This window comes from Trypanosoma brucei (assembly GCF_000002445.2).
Source record: "Trypanosoma brucei brucei TREU927 chromosome 11 chr11_scaffold01 genomic scaffold, whole genome shotgun sequence".
Taxonomy (NCBI): domain Eukaryota; phylum Euglenozoa; class Kinetoplastea; order Trypanosomatida; family Trypanosomatidae; genus Trypanosoma; species Trypanosoma brucei.
Genome location: NT_165288.1, coordinates 1,466,946 through 1,492,703, shown reverse-complemented (window position 1 = coordinate 1,492,703; position 25,758 = coordinate 1,466,946). Strand labels below are relative to the sequence as shown.

Here is a 25,758-nt window from a genome sequence, read left to right as displayed (position 1 = left end):
GCATGGTAAGGAATAATTGCTCCCCCATTGGCGATTAAACAAACCCCCACATCTTTAAAGAAAATTCAGAAACCATACAAGTACCTCAACGATGGAAATTTTTCTGCGTTACATAAAGAAGCACGCATCAACATGCACACGAAATCGACAAATACATCTTTTTTTTTTTCTGCTGTTTGTTCATGCAAGCACGTTGGTAAAAAAAAAAATGTTTTTATCCTTGTATGGTGAAAAGGACGAGGTTTTGGTGAGTGTCTTGTTTCCTCAATCTCCTTTCGGATCACACTACTGCAGCCATCCGCCAACAATAAGGCAAAATAACTAACCCACGTGTATACAAATATATATATATATATTTATTTACACGAAAAATGTAAAAGAAACGGATTCACTACAGAAGGCAAACCAGCGCACAGAATAAACGACTAACATTCAATACTCATCTAAATTACGCACAGAAACACATATTTATTACACATTTTTTTTTCCAACCTTTCCCTCCATCTTCCCTCGACGAATATCAGTCGCAACAAATCATCTCTGCCCCACATTCCAGACCTACTCAACGTGGATATAATACCTACTGAGAGATGTGATATCAACGGAGCCGATACAAAACACAATAATCATACCCAATCGTGTGAAAAGAAACACAAGCAATAGGAAGAGAGAAAAGAAAAAACAAAAACAAAAAAAAATTGCCGTGGACACCACAGCAGTGGAAGCTTTCCATGCAGTACAGCAATACTCTACAGGAGTGTGGAGGTGGGGGTAGGGGGTTGGGGGTTGGGAAATTTAGCATATAACAGGAGCGAGAAGGTACATGCATCATGGAGGACTAAAGAAGGATGGGAAGAAAAGGAAGAATGCTGCTGTACCCCATTAGAATGGCGAAGAGTAAGTTCTCATATGAGGTCCAAGTCTCTTATTTAGTGCTAGGAGCGGATTTGGTAAGTTATTTGAGAGGGAACCTCCTTTTGTCGACGATACCGATGTGTGAAATAGCGAGCTATCAACCCCTGCAATCCTCCCACCTCCAGGATCACTATACAAATCGCCATTCTCCTCATGCTGCAACTCCACTGTCACGCTATCACTACACATTGCCCGACTCGCGGGTGCAGAAGAAAAACCTACAACCCCGCCATCAGGTAAATCACTGCCTTCTCCACATCGTCTGGTTGATGGCAACGAGAGGTCTCCGAGACCACAACTGCTGCCATGCATGCCAATACTACTCCGAGATATTTCGTTGCGTGTACGATCTCCTGAACCATATGCTTGAGATGTGGATGTGACTGTCAGTGACGGTGCAATCGTCTTCATTGCTGTAACGCCTCTTGATGAGTCAACGAATGATGTCTCACCTGCAGAATCCCGTGTTTGACTCTGGTCGACACTCCTAAGTATTTTACCATGATGCACATGAATCACGTGGCTGACGGTGTCGTTGCTTCTCATGAGTTGCTCCGCTCCATTAAAGCCCTCCCTACACTCACGTGCATCGTTTAGAGAAGCCTCCGCAGATGAGAAGTCTGAGGCTAACACGCCATTGGGGAGAACAACACCCCCTTCGAAAGCGCGATGCTCATCCGTTGGTGTACTTGATGTATCTGTACGAGAACTTCCTGTTTCGAGCTTTCTTTCTATCCTTATGGTCGCCCCATCCTCGGAGCTATACAATGCATCATCTTCATCATCGCTCTCTTCTGGATCGATTCGGTCTCCTGGGGTCTCCTTCGACGAGCCACTTGGCGCTCTACGATCCGTGTTCGCACCAGACACACTTCCACCACGAATATACCGTAGGGAATCAACAACCCTTACAGACGTCGAGTGTTTATCTAGAACCCCTGAAGGTTCACTATCTGAAGCAGAAGAAGACTCACCGTTGCAGACTCCGTTACTTTTATCTTTCATAGCAAGACTGTCCGTAACGTTTGTACCACGCCGTTTGGGAGCTGGTGGTGGGGCACTACCTTCACGAAGCGTGCTCCATTCTGCTACGCCGACACCACCTCGTCGCACGATGGATATTTTGGGAACGGCTGCCCTCGTCTTAGGCACACGAGGCTGTTGTACGCCAAATCGTTTTTTGTCTTGCGGTGTATCTCCGTTCTCTCGCATGAAGAACAGCCTCTCCGACTCCGTGTTTTGTAGTGTAACGTACCGTGGGTTTTTCGAAACACAGTAATAATTATACCATAATGGTGGTATGACCGAGGTTGGAAGTTCCCTTACGCGTGACGGTGCTGCAGGTGTCGCTTTAGGAGGGGGCTCGTCCATCATACGATGAATATATGAAGCTAGTCGTCGCGGTACGACCTTGTTGCACACACGTGCCGCACGATTGCACCATGCAGGTAACTGTAACTTTTGCACAGTAGAAAGCATGTCGCAGAAACGTTGTGCAAAGTGGTTGCAGTTGTGAGCAAGGATGTGATAGTCCGCACTGCGCCACTCATTCTCTAGTCTGTGAAGAATTGTGTCCACCTGCTCTGGGGAGCGGGTAGTGACGCCTAGACATATAGTGCGATACAGCGACCCAGCTGCATGACCGGGACAGACGCAAAAAAGACCTGATGCAGTGTTGGGATCCATACACTCACCGTAACCCCACTCGATTCCGTAGACAACGATACCGCAGTGAAATACTCCCATACCTATTTTCTTAAAGCAGCCATTTCGCTTCAGAAGACTATACACATTGACATGTACTTGAACCTCGACAAAATCATCACGCGTAAGCACCGGAGGGGCACAACGCTTCAGCACCACTTCACCTGTTTCAATGGTGTCCGGTATCTTATCAACAGTACTGTTGTTTTCATCTTTACAACAGCAGAGAGGCATATTATCTCTCCCTCAAACGCAAACGCCCTTGGTGTTCACCTTGCAGTCCCTTCCCTAGGTAAGTGAGCAACACAACACACCGCGCTCGGTGGCAGGTTTGCCTCAACCAACCCTACACAAAGCGTAGCTTCCGTTCAGTCAGCAGTCGTAATCGAATAGGGACCATACAGTAGAAAAACGAAGGGAGAGAAGGAAAAGGACGGTAATTAAAAAAATAAAAAGAAGTGATAATGTAAGGTATTTACAGGTTTGCGTTAACAGGGAACAGCGACGGTGGAAGCGATAACAGATGCAACAGTCAATCGCAGCAGTCCGTGTTGAGACGAAATGGCATCGAACTCGGAAGTCATGTGAACCACGAGAAGAGGGAAGGGGGAGGAGGAATAATTACGTAAAAGAGGGGTACCGATCTGGAGGAAAAGGGAAGCCAAACACGTGCAATCGTGTCCCGCGCGACAGTAGATATCCAACACTGGCTACACCAGTGCTAAGTACGGGAAAGTGAAGGACGGTGTTACTAAAACGACAAACAAAATAAAAACGTTGTGTAACATTGAAATGCGTGTCCATTGCGTCCAGGAAGAAGTGTAACGATCCAATTTAGTAGGGACAGAAGTCAGTGGGTTTGGCTCTAAAACGAACGCAAAAGAAAGGGAAAGCAAGTCAATAAATATAGGACAATAAAATGGGCAGAACAAGGGACCTTATCGTCAAACATTAGTGATCCATGCATTTACAAACCCACTTCCTTCTCTTCATATACTAACGTACTCCCTTCGTATTTGCCTCCTCCCTTCTTTCCTTCGCCCAACACGCTACTCGTGGCTTCACGCGCACTCGAGTAGGTGCACAAAAATATAAGGAAGAAACGAAAACATCAAATCGCAACATCCATATCCTTTTTTACTTCCTCCACCCTCCAACCTCCTCCTCCTCCGTCAACCATACTCTTCTTCACTTTTCAACATGACTAACACCCAACTAACTCGCACTAATATCTCTCCCGTTCCTTCTTTTTGTTTTCCGTCATTCTTTTCCTTCCATTTAATTCAGTTCAATATATTTCTTTTTACTCTCCCCCGCCCGCTGTCATTCCTATCGCTACGTGGGTGTCGATGTGAATGTATTGATTGATTGCATTTTCGTGAACGATGTGAGCGTGCGCGAACGGCATCATTACTTCAAGATATCGAAAGATACGCACCACACAGGGAGGTAACAATTTCGCACTCTACCCCTTCACGTTCAATAATAAATGGTTGTATGCATTTATCTCCCCCTTTTGCCTCTCTGTTTCCTTATTTCCCTTGGAAGAGGAATTGGGCAACCTTCTCTTCTCTCATCATAGTAAAACACGTCATCCTGCGTTAAACGTCGGATGCCGTACTTCCCGGCGGGAAAACTTTAAAAAGTCAGAACTCCAGAATATGTGAAACGAAATAACAATAACATTAATGAAGCTCCGAGAGGTTTTTTTTTTCGAAAATAGAACGTAAGAGAAAAAGAATGAAACTTAAGAAGGGGGAGAGAAAAAAACAAAAGAACCACACGCCCCACCCCCAATAAAATACCAACCGTTCGCCACCTCTAGGGGCAACTTCTATACCCCTTTATATATGTATAAACATATATATTTACCTTTCAACTGAGAGCATTGAAATTGAAGAAAGCTCGAAAATTTAATTGCGTCTCTTCATGGAAGAGTTCAGGGTGCAAGAAAGTTCTTCTTCCTCACGGAGCATGCCAGTGATACCGTTAAGCAAATCAAGAATTGTTTCCACATCTTGCTTTTGCTTCACCAGCAGAGTGCGAACACGACCCACGTACTCATCTACAGAGTCAGACTCTTCAAAAGCCTGGATGGCACGTATCTCATCCTTAATGCCTGTCATTTTAGCGTCAATGTGTCGACGGTGCAGAGCCACCAGTTTCTCTTCTGCTTTGGCGATTTCTTCCACAACATGGGCATGAACTTTGCGCACCTGCTTCTCTTCACTCTTGGCCAAGGCATCTAGCACAGCACCTGCTGCTGGCGCCTCTTCTTCATCCTCATCAGTTTCATCACTATCATCATCAAGAGCTGAGATGTGATTTTGAACAATCGTTGCGATCTTCGGGTCCCTTACAACCACCTCACGCTTTGGTGGCCGACCCCTGTTGGCGCCGCCAGCCGACGGTGCCCCGCCTCCAGTTGCTCCGCTACCGACCATTTTATTGGCACGAGGTTTTGGTGGTGCTTTCGAGACATCAGCTTGGCTGTTAGCCTCCTCTTCCGCGCCGCGCTCCTCATCGTTAGCGCTAAAGTTGTCAACCCATTCTGGGCGAGCCTTGAGAGGTGGCGGTGCCTCGAATAGTTTCGATCTCCTCACGGGACGGCGCTCTGCCTTTTCATTCGGCGCTGCTTTTGCCTCACCACCGAGATCCTTTACACGTTGAGTGTACCGAAGTGTGTTGAGGGTGTTCACGCAGTGAGTTGACGTGGGAGAAATGGTTGCGATCATTGTTGTACGGCTATTACCAACAAATGAGTCCCGCAGCACCTCTGTGAGAATAGAGCCACGAAATGGAACGTGCGACTTGCCCATTCCCAATGCCCTAATACATTCTTTTAAGGCAAGGAGAGACTTGTTGATCTCCGCTCCCTCCATACGCGTCTTGCGGTCGCAGTCAAAGGTATCCGCTCCTCGCTCATTTCCAGCCAAGTCAATAAAAGATATACGCCCAATAGATTTACCACGTCGATTATTAGGGTCACGTACCTCTATCTGTAGTACGGCATGTGACCGGCTACTCTCGTTGTTAGCGCTTGTTTGGCCAGCCGCACGGTAAGTACTTCCACGTGAAATGATGTCAAAAAGCCCCTGAATGTCTGTTACCTTGTGTTCCGTTAACCCACATATGTTTATGACCTTGTCCGCGTCCTCACGGGCAACTAACTTTTCTTTGTTGTTCAGAAGGTCAAATATCTTCCGACCGTAAATCTCGTAAAATGAAACATAAACGTCAGAATTCAGTGGGGCAGATCGTGCAAATATCTCCTTTGCGGCAATAGCGTAGAGACCTGCCTCGTGATCATTACCCAGCATAGTGTGTGTTTTGCCGCTGCCAGTCTGACCGTATGCAAAACACGTAGCGTTACCTTGGTTAAATATAGTATCAATGAGCTTTGAGCAGCAGTGCTGATACACTAGTGCGTTGTTGGAATTCTCATCCAGTACACAGTCATAGGTGAACTGATGCCGCTCCGTGTATGGCGTCAGATCATACTTCACTTTTGGTTCATTAACAACCAAATGCGGGGACTGCGCCACAACAATATCCTTGTCCACATCAACTATTGGGCGTTTACGCACCGCAACGCAAATGCGGCTATTATTCATCCGGTAATGCAAATAGTCTCCTTTTCTTATCAGTTAAAATACGCTTTAGGTGTGCGTCCTATTCGTGGACCTGTATTCTGTTATACCCACTTTTGGTTCCAAGAAAGAAAGAATCAAGTAAAACAAACTTTCACTCGCACGCAGAGGCACGTTGTTCCCACAAAAAAAGGGGGGAGCGATGGGTATAGAAGAGAAAAAGTATAATGTTTTTTTTTGTGCCTAACACCCCGATATTGCTTGTCACCCGGTAGCTTTAAAGTTTGTTTGTTTGTTTTGTTGTTGTTGTTTTTGCTGTTGTTCTTTAAATTCAAAAAAAATGAGTAGCAGGAAAAAAATTAAAGGGTGTGGAGCACCTGTGCCCCCCTCCCCCTCCCCACGAACAACAAAAACACACCAAATACCTCTTGCAAGAAAACATTGTTGCTACGCAGTGAAGTAAGTACAGAGGGTTCTTCAACAATCTAAACACAAGGGTAGAAATTGACCAATGAGGAAAAAAGATTATTATTATTTTTTTTTTTTTTGATTGAGGGTTATGAAAAATGATGGTATGTGCATGTGAGTGTGTGAGAGAGAGAGAGGAAGGCGGGGAAAGGGGGAGGGGTGAATGCAATGAGGAATCAAGTGCACTACATCACCGAAATCCAGCACCGAAACCGTGGACAACGGTAACAGGGAGAGGGAGAAAACACTGACAATTGGAAAGGAAAGTGGAAACGGGACGGTAGATGACGAAAAAAAAAATTGAAAGAACAAAATATAGATGATGAACTGAAACCCTACACGTGACGTGACAATGCAAAGTGCTTTTGCCTGCCAAACTGTCAGCGTGATTCGACAATTCACATCACGCTTTCACGGCACGACACATATATAAATAACCGTTAAAAATAGCGGGGTCCACATTCCACCATCATCAGGAATACGCTACATCCCACAGAGATTGTTTAGTGTGGACTTCGTTTTATCACGGGCTGCGAAACAGGCAGCATTTGCAGGAAACGCACGAAGTAATGCTGGACCGATGCCTCGATAGAATCCCTTGATTCCGTGCTCACTCAAAATAGCACGAAATGCAACCACTGGAGTGAGGGGTACAGGGCTTGCCTGCACTCGTGTCTTAATGCAATCGAGAGGAAGTGAGAAGGACCATACGGCTATACCTCCCATCCCACCGGCAAAAAGTGCCTCACCTACAGAAGGATCCTTTGGGTTTTTACACAACAGCAACTTTGTGTATTCATAGGCCCCAAACCAGGCCATACTTCCAGGAACATCACGCAGCATAGTGGCACCGATCCCACGTGTGAAACCCAATGGTCCCTCTTTCCGATAAATATTTAAAATAACATCACGCAATGACCCACGGGCACCGGAGCTTAGTGCGGTTTGCTGTCGAACTTTCAGGAGTTCTGCAGGTCCAAGCACCAGGGACCCAAGCACTCCAGTACTGCCGCCACACAACATGATTTCACCCATAGACAATGGAGTGAGTGAATCCACACCCTTCAGTTTACGGATTAGGGTTTCGGTGGCGTCGTAAGCAACAAAGTAAAGAGCCATGACGACACCTGTTCCCGTCATTGGAGCAATAACACCCTTATAGAGGGCAAAGGGTCCTCCCTCCATCACAATACGTTTCGCGCAATGAAGAGAATTTTTATATTCCCCTTTGTTGCCTTGCATCAAGGTTTTTACGGTATCAAAGGGATGACCGACGAGCAGGTTACTTATGCCACCGGCCCATCCACTTAAAAAACTTACAACAACTTCCATATTTGTTCCTGTCTACCACAACAGCCAGTAGTTTTGATGTCAAAAAAAAAATGTATAAACTGCTAACACCACAGTCACCCTCAGTTTGTCGTAAAAGCTTTGAATACTTTGTCAGCTGTAATAAAAATCAACAAATGCAATAACGGGTCGCACGAGAAAGAGATAATGGGGGAAGAGAAGGATTTTTTTTTCTAATGATACCAGAAATTATTGTAATGAATACAGGGATGCAGGAAAATATATACTATCGCTGCAGACACTCATTACACCCAAGAAGATGGGGACGTAAAACAACACCGAACGAAGTAACACCCATTTGACGCCACCAACGACCAAAAGAAACGCGAGAAAATCCCTACTTTCCTATCCTATGCGGAAACTACAGAAACACCACTTAACGTAATACGGTGAGTGTGCTCTGTTGCATTCATTACTCCACCTCTTACTCCTACTCACCTTTCAACCACCACCACCCCCAGTTGATAATCATTCCATTGTGGCATTCTTCATTACACAAAAGTATGCTGCGCATGGGTGGGCGCGGTGAAACTTATAAGAATTTCCCGTCTCAGCATGCAGACCCCATTTATTCATTCATTCAATTACGGTACAACTAGAAAAGGCAGCCTCGGTGGGGGATGTTGGTTACAATACCATAAATGCACCAACGAGAACCAACAGCACCTCCACTTCCCTCTCCCTCTCCCCCCTCCGCCACTTTTTTTTTTTGCACATTTCCCATGCAACTCGTTGTTTCAACTAACTACTCTACGAGAAGAGCATCAGAAACGCAAGCATGAGTGCGAATAGGCCGATAGCTTCCGTGAGCGCGAAACCAAGAATTGCATAATTAAAGAGCATCTTTGTCAAATTGGGTTGCCGAGCACAAGCGACCAGCAGGTTACCAAAAATGGTTCCGATGCCGAGACCCACACCTGCAAGAGCAATGGCAGCGAGACCCGTACCGACGTAATGCAGGCCCTGCACAGATATGGCCACAGTGGAGGCCTGACGAATGGCGATAGCGTGGCCAATTGGGCTCGTAACTTTTGCAGGAGTCATCACAGAAACGGCAGCGGGCGTGACGCGACGGAGCGAGGACTGAAGGGCAAGGCGGCGCATCATCTTGGTGTGTAAATAAAGAAAAACTTTTGTTTTGTGGTGAGACTCTAAAACGTAGTGGTTTTCGACAAATGGAAGACAGTGAAGAAGGCGAGAGAACATGCTTCGACGAGCGGAATACCATGTGATTTCAACGCACCAACCGACGAGGCGCGTAGCAGTAAAGGATTAGGGAGAGAACAACATACAAGCAGAACGCTGTGACGAGTTTGCTCCCCTTTCCTTCAATCATGGAAAACGTAGGTAAAGGAGCAAAGAGGCAAATACAGACTTCGTTAACGGAATGACTGTACATATTTCTTAGTCCGTTTAGCGATGTAGCATTTCTCATTTAGTCAATAACCGAGCTATTATTAAATATACACTGATAGTGGTGATGCGACACATCTACTGCAAGTAAAAAAAAGGGGGAGACTCCCCCCCCTCCAAACTCTTACAGCCATCACTCGACTAACAAATAAAAACCTTGCCATCAACCACATTAACAAAAGGCAAATAACGTTGGGTAGCTGCTTCCGAGATATACACCCGCTTACGAGAATTTTCCGTGGGCGAAACTCCGGCCGTTAGCTCGTTCATTTCGTTGGTTCAGGAGACGCCTTCCACGGCTGTCAAACCCAATGTCTGCCTTCTGAAATTTGTTCTCCTCATCCGTGCTTTCATCCCGCTTCAACCTTGATCGCTTTGTACGGCCACGATCCATCTCCTGCTCCCACAAAGGATCTCGCACTTGCTGTCGAAACTTTGGCGCATGGGGTTGACGCATAACAGTCAATGGAGCCTCCAGCTTATGCTTTTCCATAGCCCTCAACACCTCCTCCCCCACAACGCTGCTTCTGTGGCCCCCCAAAGGGTCAGTTGGAGAAGTCCCTCCCTTTCCAACATCCCTCGACCCGTTTACCTTTAGGGCTTTCACTATTCCGCAATATCTGTCGGGTGCACTATTCTTCCGAGAAGAACAAACTGAATTCTCTTCTCTGTCGAAAGCCGCCGAGGAAGCGTAGGAAGATGAACACGTCTCCTGTTCACTCCACAGTGAGTTGTTGGAGCTGTTGTCCCGTACAGCAGTAGATGATGACGACTTGGTGTTGAGTCCTTTCAACCTAGCTGGAAGACCAACATGTTGAACTCTCTTCTCACCGTTCGTCTGTACTAACTGCTGCTGGGGTACTTCTCTCTTCTTTCCAATAAGTCGTAGCGCCTCTTGGTCGGTTAACTCACGACCTACATCGCTAGTAGGGCACTCACCCACTATTTTACGTGGTGTACTTCCCGTAAAGGGTTTAACACGACCCGATGATAGTTCCATGCCCCTGTGTGTTGTATGATTGTCTCGACTGCACTTGATATCGGGCGTGGCAGAGCTTTCCGCTACTCGGGAGTAGAAAAGCATATACGCTGACTGCGATAGGGCATGGTCCTCGCTGCAATGTGAAATGTGGCCATCATTGCACTCAATCCACGATTCATTGCGTGCGCGAACAACACTGAAGTAGTGCCCATGGGAGAGCGAGGAACCCTGGTGGACACAAATGGCGTTCAATTCGTATAGGCACTCAACTGACCTATTGCTCGCTTCGCTATTATAAATGCTGCTGTCACAACTAGCGGGACCATTCGAGGGCTTGTAACCCCTCCTCTTGTGGTTACGTAGCTTTTTCAACGTTCCATCGGTCGTGCAAAAGGGCCCCACGTTCAGTATCTTCGGGTATCGTACAAACTTCCCAACCTTCGCCCCGAACTCATTGAAACGTTTCAAATGGATAATTAAAACATTCGGTAACTTATGCAACATAAATTGTTTAGTAGCGTTCACGGTAACGCCGCGAGGCGTTATATACACCCGTCCCTCCAACCTTTCCTTCGCGCAGAGTTTGGACAAACAGTGTTCGAGCGTTTGACCACAGATCTCTGGGCTAAGCGTCACAAATGGATCATATGTGTTGGAGATGAGTTCCTTGTGTCCATCATCACTATCACTTTTGCGCGAATTCGCGTTCATCTTTAAGTTACTTGCTTCCTGAAGGTTCCCCTCCTTTAACAAGTAATGAATCTCCTCCCGCCTACTCCAAGTGACAGTGGAACGAAGGTAACCACCAACGATCCGCTGTAATGTCGAAGTTTGTTCGATGTGTTGCGGCAGCTTACGAGAACCCACTTGCCTAAACAAAATTGAACGGTGGCACGCATGCAGCAGGTGCACGGCAAATTCATGCGCGTCACCTTGCACTCCAAGGCGAAAGTGTGGTGAAAGCACCTTAATGTTGCTGATGATTACGGTTGGTTTATATGCGTTTCTCGAAGGAGTGTGTATTTTACGAATTGTCTCTCCCAAAGCATAAGCGTAGTCAAATGGCGCATTCAACACCCGGTCTGTGTGTGGAGAACGGAAAGTAGTCGAAAAGTATTGCGAAAGAGCAGGTGTATACGCTATCGCTTGAAGCACGCAATTGATAAAGCATGTATTTCCCATGTTCTGCAACCCGCATCCGTTAGGACCAACGTCGCGCCAGCGGAGAGCAAGCACTTGTTTTAGTTGCTCATCGGAGCAAAGCATTGTTTCTGGGTCGATGTTCAGCGGGTCGTCATCGTCTGCCGCCTCATTCTTTCCATTATCTTCACCAAAGGCGAGGGAAGACGCATTGTCATCACTTCCATTTTCATTTCCGGGTGCGCCACTGCAATGTAGCTCATTCGCGCGGCGCTTGTTGAGAAAAACGGCACTTCTCGGGTAAGTGGCGATGCACGGTTTACGATAGCGCTCAAACGGAATGGGACGGGAAACAGTAGTGCGTGTCACAAAAGAACCATTGTTATTAACGATATCCATTATTTCACAGAGTTGTGACCACCGCTATCTTACACAGGTATCTCGTTACTCTTCCTTGAGGTATACAAAATTATTTCCTCCCCCTTCCCTCCTGTTCAATTCCCCACTAGTTTATTCCCGCGTTCAGAAAAATACCTCGATCCCCTCGCGCCGGTAATGGCCCACGTCGCACCCTTTACACCCAAATTATACGGTTAGATTTCTACTTTTTCCCTTTTATTTTCTTTGTTATTACGCTTTCCCTAAAATTCCTTTTCACTTCCCTCCTTCTTTCCTTTTGTGCTTTCCGCTTCTTCGCCCCCAATATCCCTTTTCGACTATACACCTAACTATAAATATATTAACTATTTTCCCCTTTTTCCCCGGTTAGTTTTTTTTCCTGTCCTTACTCCTCAAACAACAACGAAAAAAAAAAATCGAAATCGCTCCGTTGATCTCACTCAACTCTCCCCCGATTGCAAGTGTACGATTTCTAAAAGTGCTTAAATATATTGTAAAGATGAGGGGAGTACCGCGTCTATATGCAAGGCAATGGGAGGTAACAAAAAGAGAAGATTAAAACAAAAAAAAAGGAGATAGAGATGCAAAAAGAGGTAATCAGGCGCAGTGAGCGGTGACGAGCACAAATGTTCTTATTTCTTTTTTTTTTACTGCATAAGTTACCTTTCGTTGTTTTCTCACCCACCAAGTACGCGCATGCAAAGAGACACATATTCAGGCTACTGAAATACAAGGCGGCGGGTAAGGAACTAGTTAGCACAGAATTGTGCAACAATGTAAAGAAAAAAAATTATGACAAGTGTTAAAATACAACCCCAAACATTTAGGGGACTGCCGTTGGACTATACTCCTCTCAACGAAAACAAAAGCAAAGAGAAAAAAAAAGATAAGAGATCCCGAAGAGATGGTGGTTACCACTTTTATGGGTCGCGCAGCAGAGCGGTCATTTGCATAAATCCCACCGTGGGACCACCACAAATAACATTTTCCCTCAAAGTTCTCCTCCTCCTCCTTCTGCTCCTCCACCTTTCCTTCCCCCCTCTGACGCATCCATTCTTATGCCAAAGAACTCCAAATGTAAAAAGAATCAACAAATTTACCGTGTTTCATGAACCATAACTCCAATCCATATGAGGGCACCGCACATACTTATAAAGTGTCACTGCAAACGACACCGACGTATTCATGCTCCCTCACCCGCCGCAAAAAAAAAAGAAAAAAAAAGCGACCGAGTATACAAAACTCAGAAAAACACTGCACATAAATAATTGATTTTTTTTCCGCATGAATTAAGAACTGCACCTATATGTTTGTGGCTACAAGGAAGGGAACTGGCTTCACCTCATCTGACCACCATTTGCCATATGTAAACAAAACACCGCTAACGGTACACAAGGGAAGAGAACGTAAAAGCAAAAACAAGTAAATATATTTTAACCAAATATAAAACAACTAGAGTTTTCACTGAGTCTCACCGGTTTCATTGTTGTTTCGCACTCGCTTCTCCCCCACACTTCCTACGGTAAATCGCGTGCGCCTTGAGTTGTAACTGCGTAAGGCCTCAGATTGTGACACTGCTGATGCATTTGAAAGCAAGACACCATCATCCACATCCCTGTTGGAGGGAACTGCAGACACACATGTCCCACCTACACCCTGAGATACGCTTGAAGGAGCAGATATCGCAATTGCGGGACTAAGCACAAAAGGTGTTCTCCTCACAGTACCGCAGGGAGAACAAAACGGCGGCGTTGGTCGAAGTTGAGTAGACGGGGAACAAATAGGGCCGGTGGCAGGACTTTCAACCAACTTAGTAACACCCTGAGTAGTAGTAGTAGTACGGGGGGAGGTAATGGCAGCAGCAGGGGTTATATTAGCAGCAAGGTCTGGCATTGGCGAAAGCGCGGCAGAAGAAGCAATACATACTTGTTTCTCCGCTGTGCTTATCTGCGGTTCGTTACTGACCACACCCTTTCCCAACAGCACAGTCGTCACGGGTGGTTTTGAACCCGATGGAGAAATTTGAGGGGAAACAGCAACGGGAATCACTACACTAGGAGCAGGTTGCCCCCCGCTGCATGTAGATTGCAGGACAACAAGACTCGATTGCCTCTCTTGACGCTGCTTCTGCAGTGTTGGTATATCGATAAAAACAGGCTTCTCTTCTGATTTCGCCGTCTGACCTCCCTGCGAAGGCAATTGCGTGGCGTTGGTCTTTTTGTTACCATCACCTTCAGCGGCAGAAGAAGGGGTTTCCTCCGCACGCTCTGTGCAAGGTGTGCGTGGTGTGCTAGGACCTGAAGTTTGACTGCTCTTGCATTCTCCTAGTGTTAGCTGCCTTCCCTTCGGAAGAGGTGGAGTCGTCGATAGATCAGAACGACGGACACTTTCCACATTAGTGTTTTTGCTGACAAGGCCGTCAGACCTACCGTTGACACCATTGGCAGCAGCGCCATCCTCCAGTAGTGCCTTTGTGACACTCAGCTTGTTTTGAAGCAGTGGCCAAATGATGGTGTCAGAGGTTCCTTCAGCTAGGAGATACTTGATAAAGCATGATGACGATTGCCCGATGCGATGCACACGATCCTCACACTGCAAATGTGTACATGGGTTCCAGTCAAGTTCAGTGAAGACAACCATCGTTGCGCATGTCAAATTTAGCCCCACTCCGCAAACGAGCATAGACAATACAGCAAGGTGACAGGTGGGTGATGTACGGAAATGGTTAAGCAATTCCTCACGCTGTGCGGCGGCCGTATTTCCACAAATGAGAATATAGTCTAGGGGCTTTCGCGGGTTGACAGATTCAATGGCATCGCGAATGCCATCTAACATGACACGGTGGTGGGCAAAAACGATCATTTTTTCATTTGTTTCAACGAGTTGCTCTGCTACGCCACGTATGTAGTCCTGGACAGCCGTTGTTTTTGCCCTCGCTGTTGCTGTGCGCAGCTCGAGAATATTTAGTTGCTTACCTGCTGAGTATTGCGATGGAGGACCACCAGGAGTGCCATGAGGATCTGACGCAAACGCAGAAGGTGTCAGGGGATCTGTCAAACCCGGCAATGCCAAACCATTTCTCAGGCATTCACGCAGTTTTGTAATATCCTTTTCAAGGGCTGCTTTTTCTTTTGGTGTAATGTACAGATAGAGCAAATGCCTGCTCTTTGACGGTAACTCGTTCGCCAGTTCACTTTTTGTTCGACGGACAACAAAATGCTGTATTAACGCATGCAATTCGCTGATATTGGAGTGTCCGGTGCAGTCTACACCAAAGCGGCCTTGAAAAGAATTGCAGTACCTCGCGCAAAATTGTGTTTTTGACGGCATGCATGAAGGGTTTACGAAGGCCTGAAGCTGAGAATATAGTTCGACAGGCCTAGACATAGCAGGAGTTCCTGAAAGCAACAGGACTCGTTTGGCTGCACGACACAGTTTAAGTGTTGCTGTAGTTCGCTGAGCGGTGCCTGATTTTATGTAGTGCGACTCATCCACTATAACAACCTTAAAGGTCACCGAGACACCCTCGAGACATTTTAAAGATGAGTACGGTACAATAACAATACTATGAACTCCATCGATGCGAAACCTCTTTGTTGTGTGTGCCGTGGCTATCCGCCCTACCGGTATCGAGCAAAATCGGATTATTTCCTTTTCCCAATTGTCTACCAAGGAAAGCGGGCAAATGATAAGCAGTGGCCACTCGTTACGGTAGTGATGGGCAAAGGCAATCGCTTGGACTGTCTTACCAAGACCCATGTCATCTGCAATCATCCCACGACCCCCACGAGCAATAACAAATCCCACACCTCGTTTTTGAAAAGGGTGTAGTTGAGAGTAAACCACATCATCTGGATCTGGACCCTGAGACAGATTCACCTTCACCTGCTTCTCATGCTCAAGTACGTTGTCCTTCGCAGCTTGTACACAACTGAAGAAAAACGGTGGTATCTTTTCTACCTGCAGCTGATGTGAAGAGAACTTTCGGAGCGCAAGAATCAAACGTTCGTATGATTCTATCGGGTAAACATACGCCATCCTTTTCACATACCACATTGGTTTGAACTGTTCGTCCTCCAACACCGCCAGCACTTCCTTGCACATCGGCGCGGTCGGTGTGGCGGTGCAATACATCACCTTTTTTTCCGGATGCAGAAGGGCTTCAAATCGCAGAATAGCACATGTCTCCATACTGGAAACAGCTCCCGAACCGTTTCTTGGTGGAGGTTGAGGAACAATACGACGCCAACCCTCTGCCTGAATGGGGGAGTTGGCACAAAAGCGGCATCTGTGATATTGGCATACGTAACAGATTTTGCCACTTTTGTCTACTACACAACGCACTGGTGTGCCACAGTTGCAATTCATGAGAGGTTAAAGAAACGTAACGGGAGTAAGCAACCCCCTGATACAACTAGAGAAAAACTTATTGTACTCTAAACGCAAATCGACGTATATCCATATATGTATATGGATATACAAGCCTCTGCTTGTCCACGTGTGCTTTGGGTAACCTGCCGCAAATAGTTTTTCTCCACGCTTTATGATTCTTTATTATGGCTTCCTCTTTCCACTCCTCTATATGTATTAATATAATTGGCTCGCGTCACTTTTTCAGTACTTCCTTCCCCCCGCAATAGCAGCCGCTACCTACTGCGTGGAAAAACACTTGTGCATCATAAGGCGGTACGGGTAAAAATGAGAGAATAAAAGGGAAAATAGGTGGGGCAATCGGCAAAACAAATATATATGGAAACGAGCAATCAAGGTGAAGACAAAAAAGGCTAAAACAAAGAAGTGGTCAAAACTTAGAAGTAAACATTTAGTCGCAATGTCCTCATTAGAGTGAACACCAGTAGTACGCTTGCACAGGGGTGTAACGCCTTGTCCGATAAGATGAGTAGATGGGGATCCAGCCCCCCCCCTAAATAAGACAAAAGATTATTTACAACCGGTACCAGCACTGATTGCGCAGTGACTTCAGAAAGTGAGGTATGTGAAACCCAAGGGTTCCGTTTCACGCGACGGAAGAGTGTAGTTGAGAACAGATATTTGCGTGTTTCCGTGTGGGTGTGCCCGTTTCCTTATACATGTTTTTCAAACACCCACAGTTACCTTTTTATCTCCTCCCATATCACACACCTCCCTCTTTCAACCCGCAACGCAACGTTATCTCCCCTTTCCTGTGCCAACACATCTCTTATCACCTGGCGTGCAGGCACATAAGTTCACATTTCAGCTAGTTATTCGTTTAATCGTCTTCAGCAATAGGTGTTAAAATGCTCGTATCGCCCATCCTTTATTCCATATTCTTAGGGACATCGTCTCGCATACTATTAACAACGACCACTACTCGCCACCATATCCCTTGTCACCCTTTCACGCACGCTGACTATTGCCCTTCTCATCTGTAAGCCACCACACTTCCTCTCTTCCACTAAAACGAGGAACCCCAAAAAGCAGCAGCAGCGTCCTTCACACCATTGCGACCTCAGCGCCGTCGACGATTCCCTGAACGACTGCCATACCCGCCTCTACTGGTTCGGCTATTGTTGTGTCCATTGGTAGGACCACGGAAAGGAACTTTTCGTCTCCTTCCTTGAAGCATCGACGCTCCTGACGCTGTGAGTTCCGCTTCGCCGTCTAACTGCCCGGCAACGGTATCCACAGCATCCAATACAGCTTTAGTTGTCACGCCGTTCACTGTGAGCGCGCGACGGATGATGCACACTTGCTGCCGCACATGTTGCCCGTATAGCGGCAGCATAAACGCGAGTGAAGCGAGTTTCTGCAAGAAACACAAAGCTTCCATAAAGAGCACTCCTCCATATGAATGAACGTCCTTGCCGTATTCCGCTGTCAGCTGTTGTATAAATCCCAACAACCACTGAAGTATATGACCGTCGGATACAGCCATTATGCCAACAGTTGTGGATGTAGTGCAAATTGCGTGTACAGATCGCAGCATCATAAGCCGAATGTCATCCGCGGCAGCAAGCATAGAGATCAGCATGGTGAGGGAATACAGGGACTCAGAATGCAGAATCGCCTTCATGTCGCTACAGGTTTGACATCCATGTGCAACGAGGCGGGTGACGAACTCAAGGTGGATTGGACCTTCAGAACGCAGCTGATCAAGTAACCCCTCGGCTGAAGCAGCCACCATAGAACTTTTGTCTGCCTTGTTTCTCATATCTTCGTGGCGCTTGATCATAATTGGCGTCGTGATGCATGCCAGTGGAAACGACAGCAGGAACCGATGAAGCGGTACTGGGTCCGAAAATGCTGCCTTTGTTGCCAGCAAGAAATGCATAACATCGTGATACATTGGATGCCGTGCATCTCCAAGTACAGCCATTGCCATGACCAAGAAGGCAGATATAGGTGTTGGTAGCAGTGGGCAGTTCCATTCAGCACTAGTTTCTGTTTGTTGCTGCCGTTCAAGCCGGCTCCCACTACCGGACTGACGCTCCCTCTTAGCAGCCAACTGTGTCAGCTTCAACCGGGTATATCCAACAACAATACGCGTCGGCCCACTCGGCGTCCACACAGAACCCAACGCTGCCGCTCCCATGCGCCGTAGGTGCGAGTCCGTGAAGGAAAGAGAACGCAACAAAACAGGTATGCACTTCGTGCCAACATTCCGTCGTGGCAACTGTTCAGCCGGCATCGCGAGAACAGTATGAAGAAGAGGAACAAGATACCGAGGATCCATCACATTGGCTGAAACTACCGTGTCAAAAGAGGCCAGCTCGACGTCCTTTGGCGTGTTGAATTCAGGGAACACGGTGCGCAACAGTTCCCAGCCCACATCACCCCTCCGTGAAAGTAAAATGTTATTGTGAAGCCTCACAGGGCACTGTAACGCTGCCGTGGCCACTTCCTCGTGGGTCCAGGCATCGACGAGGAGAGACAACATATCGACTTCAGGCGTGACTTGGGGAGCACGTTGATGGTCCATTATAAGAAAGCGATGTTCCGTCAGAAACTGCAGTACATCGATACCACTAAAAACTGCTGAATTGTCGTAACAACGGGAGTCCCCGCAACAGCCCTCATCATCCGCTTCCTCTGATTTGTCGCTCTCCTCGGGAGTTGATTCCAAGTCCATTGGATCATTCCCATCTGGTACCAGTGGATTTGATTGTGATTGCGCGCGAAGGAAGTAATTCATAGATAGAAGCGTGCAGTACCGTATACGGTCCACCATTGACAGAGTACCCGAATACGTACGCAGAAGCAGAACTGAAAGGGGCGCGAACAAATTCACGTCAATAGTCGTGCGTGTACTGCTCCTATAATGGGAAACACTAGAATGCTCCTTCAAGAGTGTCCAAACAGTAACTAAGAGCAGGAACAGGAATGCGACGGCATTTCCTTCATTGGAGCTATTTTCCAAAAGCACTTTCGTGATATCACCAATTTCTCCTCCTACAAGCTGAAGTAAGGCCTGACTCAAATCCTCAAGGTCGCTTACTTCAGTAGTCTCGCTCATCGCATCATTGTCCCTTTCTCCACTGCGAGTTTTAATCCGAACCAAGAAGAGTGCTGATAATTCCCAACATACCGTTGGATAGCGACACCACAGAGTAGGACTACTGTGTTTGCTAAGTCGCCGGATGAGTTTCGCGCGTTGCCGTCCCTCCCTCACATCGCAATCACGAATGAATGAGAGGAGTTGAACTTCTGCCTCCTCCGTATCAACCACTAGCGTTGGAGGAGTCAATGTGCGGCAAAAGCCAATCACTTGATCGTGCAGCGGCTGCAGCGCGCGCTGCTCTCTTTCTGCTTGCAAGACCGTAAGCGCGATTCGACGCTTCCCATGCTCTTCATGGCATACGGTAAAAACAGAGTGTAGGTGCTCCCTCATTAAATCCACACGGTTGCACCATTTTCGTTCAACACGATCGATGACTAATTTAAACAAAGCCATATTCTCCTGCATATCAAGCACCCATAAATCCTTCACGAACTTCTTCCCGTCCCTTTTATTCTTCTCCCGCTTTACGCCCCCGCTGTCATCACTTTTCAGGAATTTAATGTCATTTTCACCACCCCCATCGTCCTTCCCCGAGGTTTTTGCGTCAAACTTAGCTGCAAATGTACGCGCAGCGTTAACAAGCACACCGTGTTCCCCATGCGCTAACTCCTGTGTTACACGGTCCGCAGTTTTTGATAAACTCCGCTGGAGTAAGTTGTTGATCATATGCAAAAAGCAGGGAAGTGTTGCCTCATTCAACACTGAAAGCCACAAGTAGGCCTCCTCCAACTCGCACACAAAACGCACAGTTACACTATGCACAGTCCACTGAAGTAGACGCGCAACCCAAGCAAGGGCAAATTGAATCTCCTCACTCGGTTCGTCTCGGTGCTTGATGGCCCATGCCACCACGTTCAGGAGCAACGGCCACTCCTGAACACCACCCGTTGGGGAGCTCATGGTAATATGGTGCATTTTTGTCATTGAGACACCCCGGGAGAGAGATGACACAAGGAGCGAACAGAGCGCAGCAATACCTGGAGCTGGCCACCTCGAAACAACCACCTCGCCACGGCGCAAAGCATCTACGATTGGTTGATCACAGGGACGGAACACTGGAAGCCGCGTTGGGAGGGCACTCAACCATGGTATACGAAGATGGAACACCTCGCTGTAAAGTTCCATCAACAAGAACATGCGCTGCGACAAAAACATGACCTTCCCGTCAGGTTTCCACCCGTTGTTCTCCTCCTGCGGACTGCGGCCTGGCGGGAGCATCATGTGATGAAGTTGCTGGGTCATCCGATGCCAAAACTCCTCCCAACTGGGAACGGTTTTCAACAACGCTGACTGAACCTTTGCGTTGTACGCGTCCCAGTCGCACTCGTTGTCCTCATTTTCACTTTCAACACTTTCCTCATCCTCGATTCTTCCCTGTTTCTCTTGTAGTTTGACCACAAGACCCAATACGGTTTTTGCTCGTGTTAGAATGGCGTACGTCATTTGCAGAGCGAAGGAAAGCATCAGTAGATCGGTGGACCCATTGATCATTCGATGAACATATTCAGCTACCCACGGTGGGCACACTTCCTCGGCTACGTGTGCGGGGCTCATTGTAAAAAACGTTGTGGCCCTCGCCTCCACAGGCTCCAGCTTCGCCTTGCCAGCTGCCAGATGGTAAGGTATTGGCGCCAACATTGCCCGTGTTATAACGTTCATTGTGGAAATTGTTCCGATAGACGCGCTTACACGACCATTCCCGCTTTCCTCCTCCAGATGGGAAGACGCACGAGTGAAGTATGGTCGAATAAGACCTGGTGCTTGGTGTAAGATAAATATCAGAAGCCGCGCTGCCGCCGGTGTGTTTCTCGGTCGGAGTCGCTTCAAAATGAAGAAAAGCAGCCGGTTTGGCATTCCTTTGTCCTCTTCATCGACATGCATGAGCTGAAAATCCATCGGTGATTCCATTAGCTCAGTAACTGTTCGGTATAATATATGCAGCACACTCTCAGAGACCAGTGAATGGCCCAGTGCCTTAACCAGTAAGCGGAGTGTGTGTTTCTGCGCAAGAAGAACCGATCGTTTCTTTGCTGGCGGGATCCGCGAGTCAATGAACCGCTTGCCGAACACCTGTAGCGCAGTTTGTGCAACTTCAACACCAGTTTCTGTTCCTTCCTGAAGAAGTTCTCCGGCGTCCTCAAGGAGGTGAGTGAGAAAACCGTGCATACACAGAACGGACTCGGCAACATCGGCACGCGAGGATATAACAAGATCTATTAAAAACTTCGCCCGCGCAAGACGAATGCGCCGCTGAGAATACGGCAACTGCGGGCGGAAGCAGGCAAAGTGAAAGGGGACCACATTGCCAAAACGCGAAAGAAGAACTTTAGGCGTATAAACGGCAGCTACAGAGGCAAACTGTAGCGCGGCAATCGTCGTTGGAAGTGTCGCATCGGACAGCACGGAGAGGGCATGTCGCAGCACGCTGAAGCATGGCCCACGGCACATTTCTCGTAGAACAAACGAACGAACTCCAGCATTATTGCACGACTTCACAAGTTCTGCCATCGCTTGAAGAACGGGAGCAGCAAGTTCCTGCTTGTATAGTGCATTTTGAAGCGCTGCAAAACCTTGTGGATGAAGTAAAAACTCCGTTGAAAACCCCTCATTATCCGTTGCATTTTTCTTTATTTTGCTAAGACCCTCAATCACGGTGTCGTTGTGCTTAGACAATAAGTGACCTACCAGTGGTTCCACGAGAGCCATTGGTTAATGTGATTGCGTTAACCTATGGAGCAGAGGGGACCTAATGCACTAGCTCTGACGTGATGTGCCCACTTACGATACCCACTCGGGATCTTCAGGGTGCTGTTTAAGGTTACTGGAAGAGAAGGAAGAAAAAAAAAAATACCACCGCACCCACATGGTAGTTGAAGTAACAAAATAAAGAGGGAATTTGTATAGCGGTTCGGTACAATTTCCTTCATATATGTCAACTCTTCATTCACCGCTGTATCGCGGAACCTCGAACGCTAGTTAACTGTAAAAGGAAAGGGCAGTCATACCCACCCACCCCTTTCATGTCCACCTAACAGACTTGCCACCACTCGCTCCAGCCACCACCATATACGCCCATCAACAAACTCAATACCAAATCGCTTCATCAAAAAGCACTTACATCTCGCGTTGGTCCCATGGAAATGATGCATTGGTGCGCTAAATTTTTGTCTCGCATAACACAGTTCCTAATGAAAGTCCCAAGTAGTCACTGCATCAGTCGCTTTGGCAGCAGCTGTAGAGGCATGGATGCCATATTACACGAAAAAAAATTAGTGGGGTAAGCCGTCCCCCCCCCCTGAGTTATTGAAAGGCAGGTAATGAGGGGTGTGTGTCCGACATCGTAATTTCCAGACTTGCGTCACTACTGCGTTCTCTGCGCACCGCTACAATTGCTCGATTCTTCGGTGTAACACAGCGAGGAACATATTCTACGACGGAGGTCTGGTAACCCATCTCACGCAGCCACAGCACGCGTCCATAATTTATAATCACCTCCACTAGAGTAGCTATGTCGTCCATACAAGGAAGAAAGTGTTCCATCTTCCTTTTCCGGCTGACTTTCTTCTCCCCAGCTCTTCGATCATAACTACCATTACAACAGCTGCAACAAGACGAGCAACTTAATGGATTCCCAGCTTGTTGGTAACAGGATTTATTCCAATCAGTGAGGCGAGTGCACTGCTCCCACGACAACTCACCTTCCACATCAGCCACATGAGAGAGGAAACCAGGGTTACAGTATTCAGCGTATCTTCCCTTATTAAAACAGCAGGGGACCACAACCAGTACCCGAGGAAGCTTGTTAGAAGCCATTAAATGACGCAAACAACTATCAACAGAAGTTCCACAGAGGTGCTTTGCCACAACGGCACAAGAATCAAAATCTATGTGAGTATTTCCCCAGTCAACATCCTGTAGTCGCTTGGAAATACGGTGCAGCGGATATCGACGTTCCCTGCGTTGCCTAACGCGAGCTCCCACGGTCCAGTGTGGAAAATTCGCATTATCAATAGCATGTTTAGGTGTAAATGGGTCGACCACAAAAGATTCACAACCAAGCCGTTCTGCGAGCTGTGCAGCTAAAAAACCATTACCGCCACCCACATCCACAATCGTTTTGATATCTATATCAGTCATGTAGACATGTTTCAGGAGTGACAGCAAGAGTTCGCCAATTCCGATTTCTTGTGGAAGGTTCTCCAACTCATGCAACGGAGAGCGATCTGGTAAAAACAAGGAGTACATGTCAATTAAGCGACACCAATCACTCGCTATGTCCTCCTCACCTTCACGTGCAGCCTGATCTCCAAACGGGTTCAAATAAGTGCCTTGATGTGTATGTCCGCTTCCGAATTCCCCCCAGAGATCGCTCTCGACAGTGTGATTTTGTACTCCTAATGAAAAAACGCTACAAGCACTTAGACCAGCCTCGAATCTCTGTGGTTTCCTTTCGCCTGATGCGTCCACGCACGCTTTGGCAGTTGCGCGTTTGTAATATTCCTGCAAGTCAGGTGACCACATTTTCATCACATGTTGCGAAGGTGGCGCTGCAAGCCGTTCTGCAATGCATCCCTCGAACATGCGTAGAAGTTCGCCCTCAGGAGTGTTGACAAATGCGTGCAGGTGAGTGCAAGTTAAAGGACCCTCGTGCGCTAGCGAATAAGGGGCACCTACCAACATGCTCAACAGCTGCTCGCGAGGGGGAGTTCTGGCAAAAGATAAAACTTTCCTCAGAAGAGGGAACACGAATTGAACGGCGTTGCGCATGCCGTGGTATTGCTTCTGGCGGCAGTTGTACCTGGCATATGCGCTAGCACATGCGGTCCCTTGCATTCCATTCGTAATGCTGTCTTACTTTACGACACAACAATGAGTCGCAACGGGACGCTAGATAGATATGTAGAAGAAAGTGTCAACACAATTTGAGAAGAAGAAAAAGACGGTCACTCCAAAATGGCAAAGGTGAGCGATAACAATGATAAGAAGGGAGGTAACGCCGCTACCCACAGAGTAACACAACGCTCCAGTATAGCACAAAGTAGGCTGAGAGCAGAAATAATAGTACGTCACGGAAACCTTTGCAGCAATCCACAAAAAGGGCGTACACCAATTCGCTGCTGTCATAATTTCAGGGATGTTTCCTTCTTTAATTGTTACTGGTCAGGGCAATTAGGGAAAAGCATACGAAGCGCCTTCCTCCACCTGCCACCACCGGTATGTGAAAAGGGATATAAAAAAAGAGGAATACACGATGCGTGGAATCAAGTGGGTCCAACCCGAATCAAACACAACAATTACACCATAATCACCAACACCACCACCAGAGAGCAGTCTGAGACCCACAAAGTGCAACCAAATACGCATCAAATAAAAATTAAAAAGTAAACAGAAGAGGGGAGGATAGAGAGAGAAGGGGGAAACCAATACAAACCACCATCAGTAGACATGCTCTGAAGGCATTACACTGGCGATACCAGACATGTCTGGAGGGGCATCCTCCACTTCCCTAAGCATCGCTTGAAGTTGTTCCCGCTTCTGTTGCAGTACGTTACGGTACGCTTGTTGATCTACCACAGAGGTGCAGTAAAGCAACTTACTGCTAGTTGCAGCAACTTCCCTCCCGATTCGCTCCAAGTTTTTATGAATCTCTCGGATCGACATCTTACTTGGAGCTGCATGACGACCGTGAACACCACCGACAATCTGCTCTGTTCTCGCCACTTTCGTTTGTGCGACGTATAAGGAATTATTATCATCCTTCGCAGACTCCGCGTAGCTCAGTGTGTCAAGAGGAACATCAGTGACCCCATCAAAAAAATCCTGGCGACGCTTCAACACACCAGAGGCGGCAACACTCGTGACCAAAACATCCTCCCGGGCCGCCGCCAATTCGGCTTCGGCGCGCTCCGTGGGCAAACACAACTCCTCCCGCATGTCCTCCAAAATCCGTCGTTGTTGTTTGGTCAACTTCCCGCCGCTGTGCATACACAACACCCGACAAAGGCTGCGGTACGAACACAGCTCCTCCTCGCGTGCAGCTTTATAGAGTTCAAAAGCGGGGACTGGCTGCAGCTTCACCGGGGCATTTTGGGCCTCCTCCGCCCTGCCATAGATGGCAGCCACTCCACTTCCAGAAGCACTCATAGAAGCCTATTTCACGTAATCACAGAACGGGAAAATGTGCTGTTTTAGCCAACAAAATCAAATACGTTTTCTATTTTTATCTTATTTTCGTCTATTGTGTACGTTCCCCTCCT

The 25,758-nt window shown here is 47.3% G+C and overlaps 9 protein-coding genes across 9 annotated transcripts, besides 5 other annotated features; all 9 read right to left on the bottom strand.

The window, feature by feature from the left end:
* Positions 1-338: 338 nt before the first annotated feature.
* Positions 339-363: a sequence feature (AT_rich).
* Positions 364-643: 280 nt separating this feature from the next.
* Positions 644-698: a sequence feature (T-rich).
* Positions 699-882: 184 nt separating this feature from the next.
* Positions 883-2,853, bottom strand: Tb11.02.2980 (hypothetical protein, conserved; the record flags this gene model as incomplete). Its single annotated transcript, XM_823513.1, has 1 exon — positions 883-2,853. One exon carries the CDS (start codon positions 2,851-2,853, stop codon positions 883-885), a length of 1,971 nt encoding a protein of 656 aa, XP_828606.1.
* Positions 2,854-4,532: 1,679 nt separating this feature from the next.
* On the bottom strand, positions 4,533-6,233 carry Tb11.02.2970 (kinsin, putative; the record flags this gene model as incomplete). The annotated part of the gene is made up of 1 exon (XM_823512.1): positions 4,533-6,233. The coding sequence occupies one exon, from the start codon at positions 6,231-6,233 to the stop codon at positions 4,533-4,535; it is 1,701 nt and encodes a 566-aa protein (XP_828605.1).
* Positions 6,234-6,501: 268 nt separating this feature from the next.
* Positions 6,502-6,532: a microsatellite.
* Positions 6,533-6,733: 201 nt separating this feature from the next.
* Positions 6,734-6,757: a sequence feature (AT_rich).
* Positions 6,758-7,160: 403 nt separating this feature from the next.
* Tb11.02.2960 (mitochondrial carrier protein, putative) lies at positions 7,161-8,009 on the bottom strand (the record flags this gene model as incomplete). Its single annotated transcript, XM_823511.1, has 1 exon — positions 7,161-8,009. One exon carries the CDS (start codon positions 8,007-8,009, stop codon positions 7,161-7,163), a length of 849 nt encoding a protein of 282 aa, XP_828604.1.
* Positions 8,010-8,777: 768 nt separating this feature from the next.
* Tb11.02.2950 (ATPase subunit 9, putative) lies at positions 8,778-9,134 on the bottom strand (the record flags this gene model as incomplete). Its single annotated transcript, XM_823510.1, has 1 exon — positions 8,778-9,134. One exon carries the CDS (start codon positions 9,132-9,134, stop codon positions 8,778-8,780), a length of 357 nt encoding a protein of 118 aa, XP_828603.1.
* Positions 9,135-9,663: 529 nt separating this feature from the next.
* Positions 9,664-11,961, bottom strand: Tb11.02.2940 (ubiquitin carboxyl-terminal hydrolase, putative; the record flags this gene model as incomplete). Its single annotated transcript, XM_823509.1, has 1 exon — positions 9,664-11,961. One exon carries the CDS (start codon positions 11,959-11,961, stop codon positions 9,664-9,666), a length of 2,298 nt encoding a protein of 765 aa, XP_828602.1.
* Positions 11,962-12,958: 997 nt separating this feature from the next.
* Positions 12,959-13,004: a sequence feature (GA-rich).
* Positions 13,005-13,422: 418 nt separating this feature from the next.
* On the bottom strand, positions 13,423-16,329 carry Tb11.02.2930 (SNF2 DNA repair protein, putative; the record flags this gene model as incomplete). The annotated part of the gene is made up of 1 exon (XM_823508.1): positions 13,423-16,329. One exon carries the CDS (start codon positions 16,327-16,329, stop codon positions 13,423-13,425), a length of 2,907 nt encoding a protein of 968 aa, XP_828601.1.
* Positions 16,330-17,452: 1,123 nt separating this feature from the next.
* Positions 17,453-22,207, bottom strand: Tb11.02.2920 (hypothetical protein, conserved; the record flags this gene model as incomplete). Its single annotated transcript, XM_823507.1, has 1 exon — positions 17,453-22,207. The coding sequence occupies one exon, from the start codon at positions 22,205-22,207 to the stop codon at positions 17,453-17,455; it is 4,755 nt and encodes a 1,584-aa protein (XP_828600.1).
* A 594-nt stretch (positions 22,208-22,801) lies between these two features.
* On the bottom strand, positions 22,802-24,334 carry Tb11.02.2910 (hypothetical protein, conserved; the record flags this gene model as incomplete). The annotated part of the gene is made up of 1 exon (XM_823506.1): positions 22,802-24,334. One exon carries the CDS (start codon positions 24,332-24,334, stop codon positions 22,802-22,804), a length of 1,533 nt encoding a protein of 510 aa, XP_828599.1.
* Positions 24,335-24,937: 603 nt separating this feature from the next.
* On the bottom strand, positions 24,938-25,645 carry Tb11.02.2890 (hypothetical protein, conserved; the record flags this gene model as incomplete). The annotated part of the gene is made up of 1 exon (XM_823505.1): positions 24,938-25,645. One exon carries the CDS (start codon positions 25,643-25,645, stop codon positions 24,938-24,940), a length of 708 nt encoding a protein of 235 aa, XP_828598.1.
* Positions 25,646-25,758: the final 113 nt, after the last annotated feature.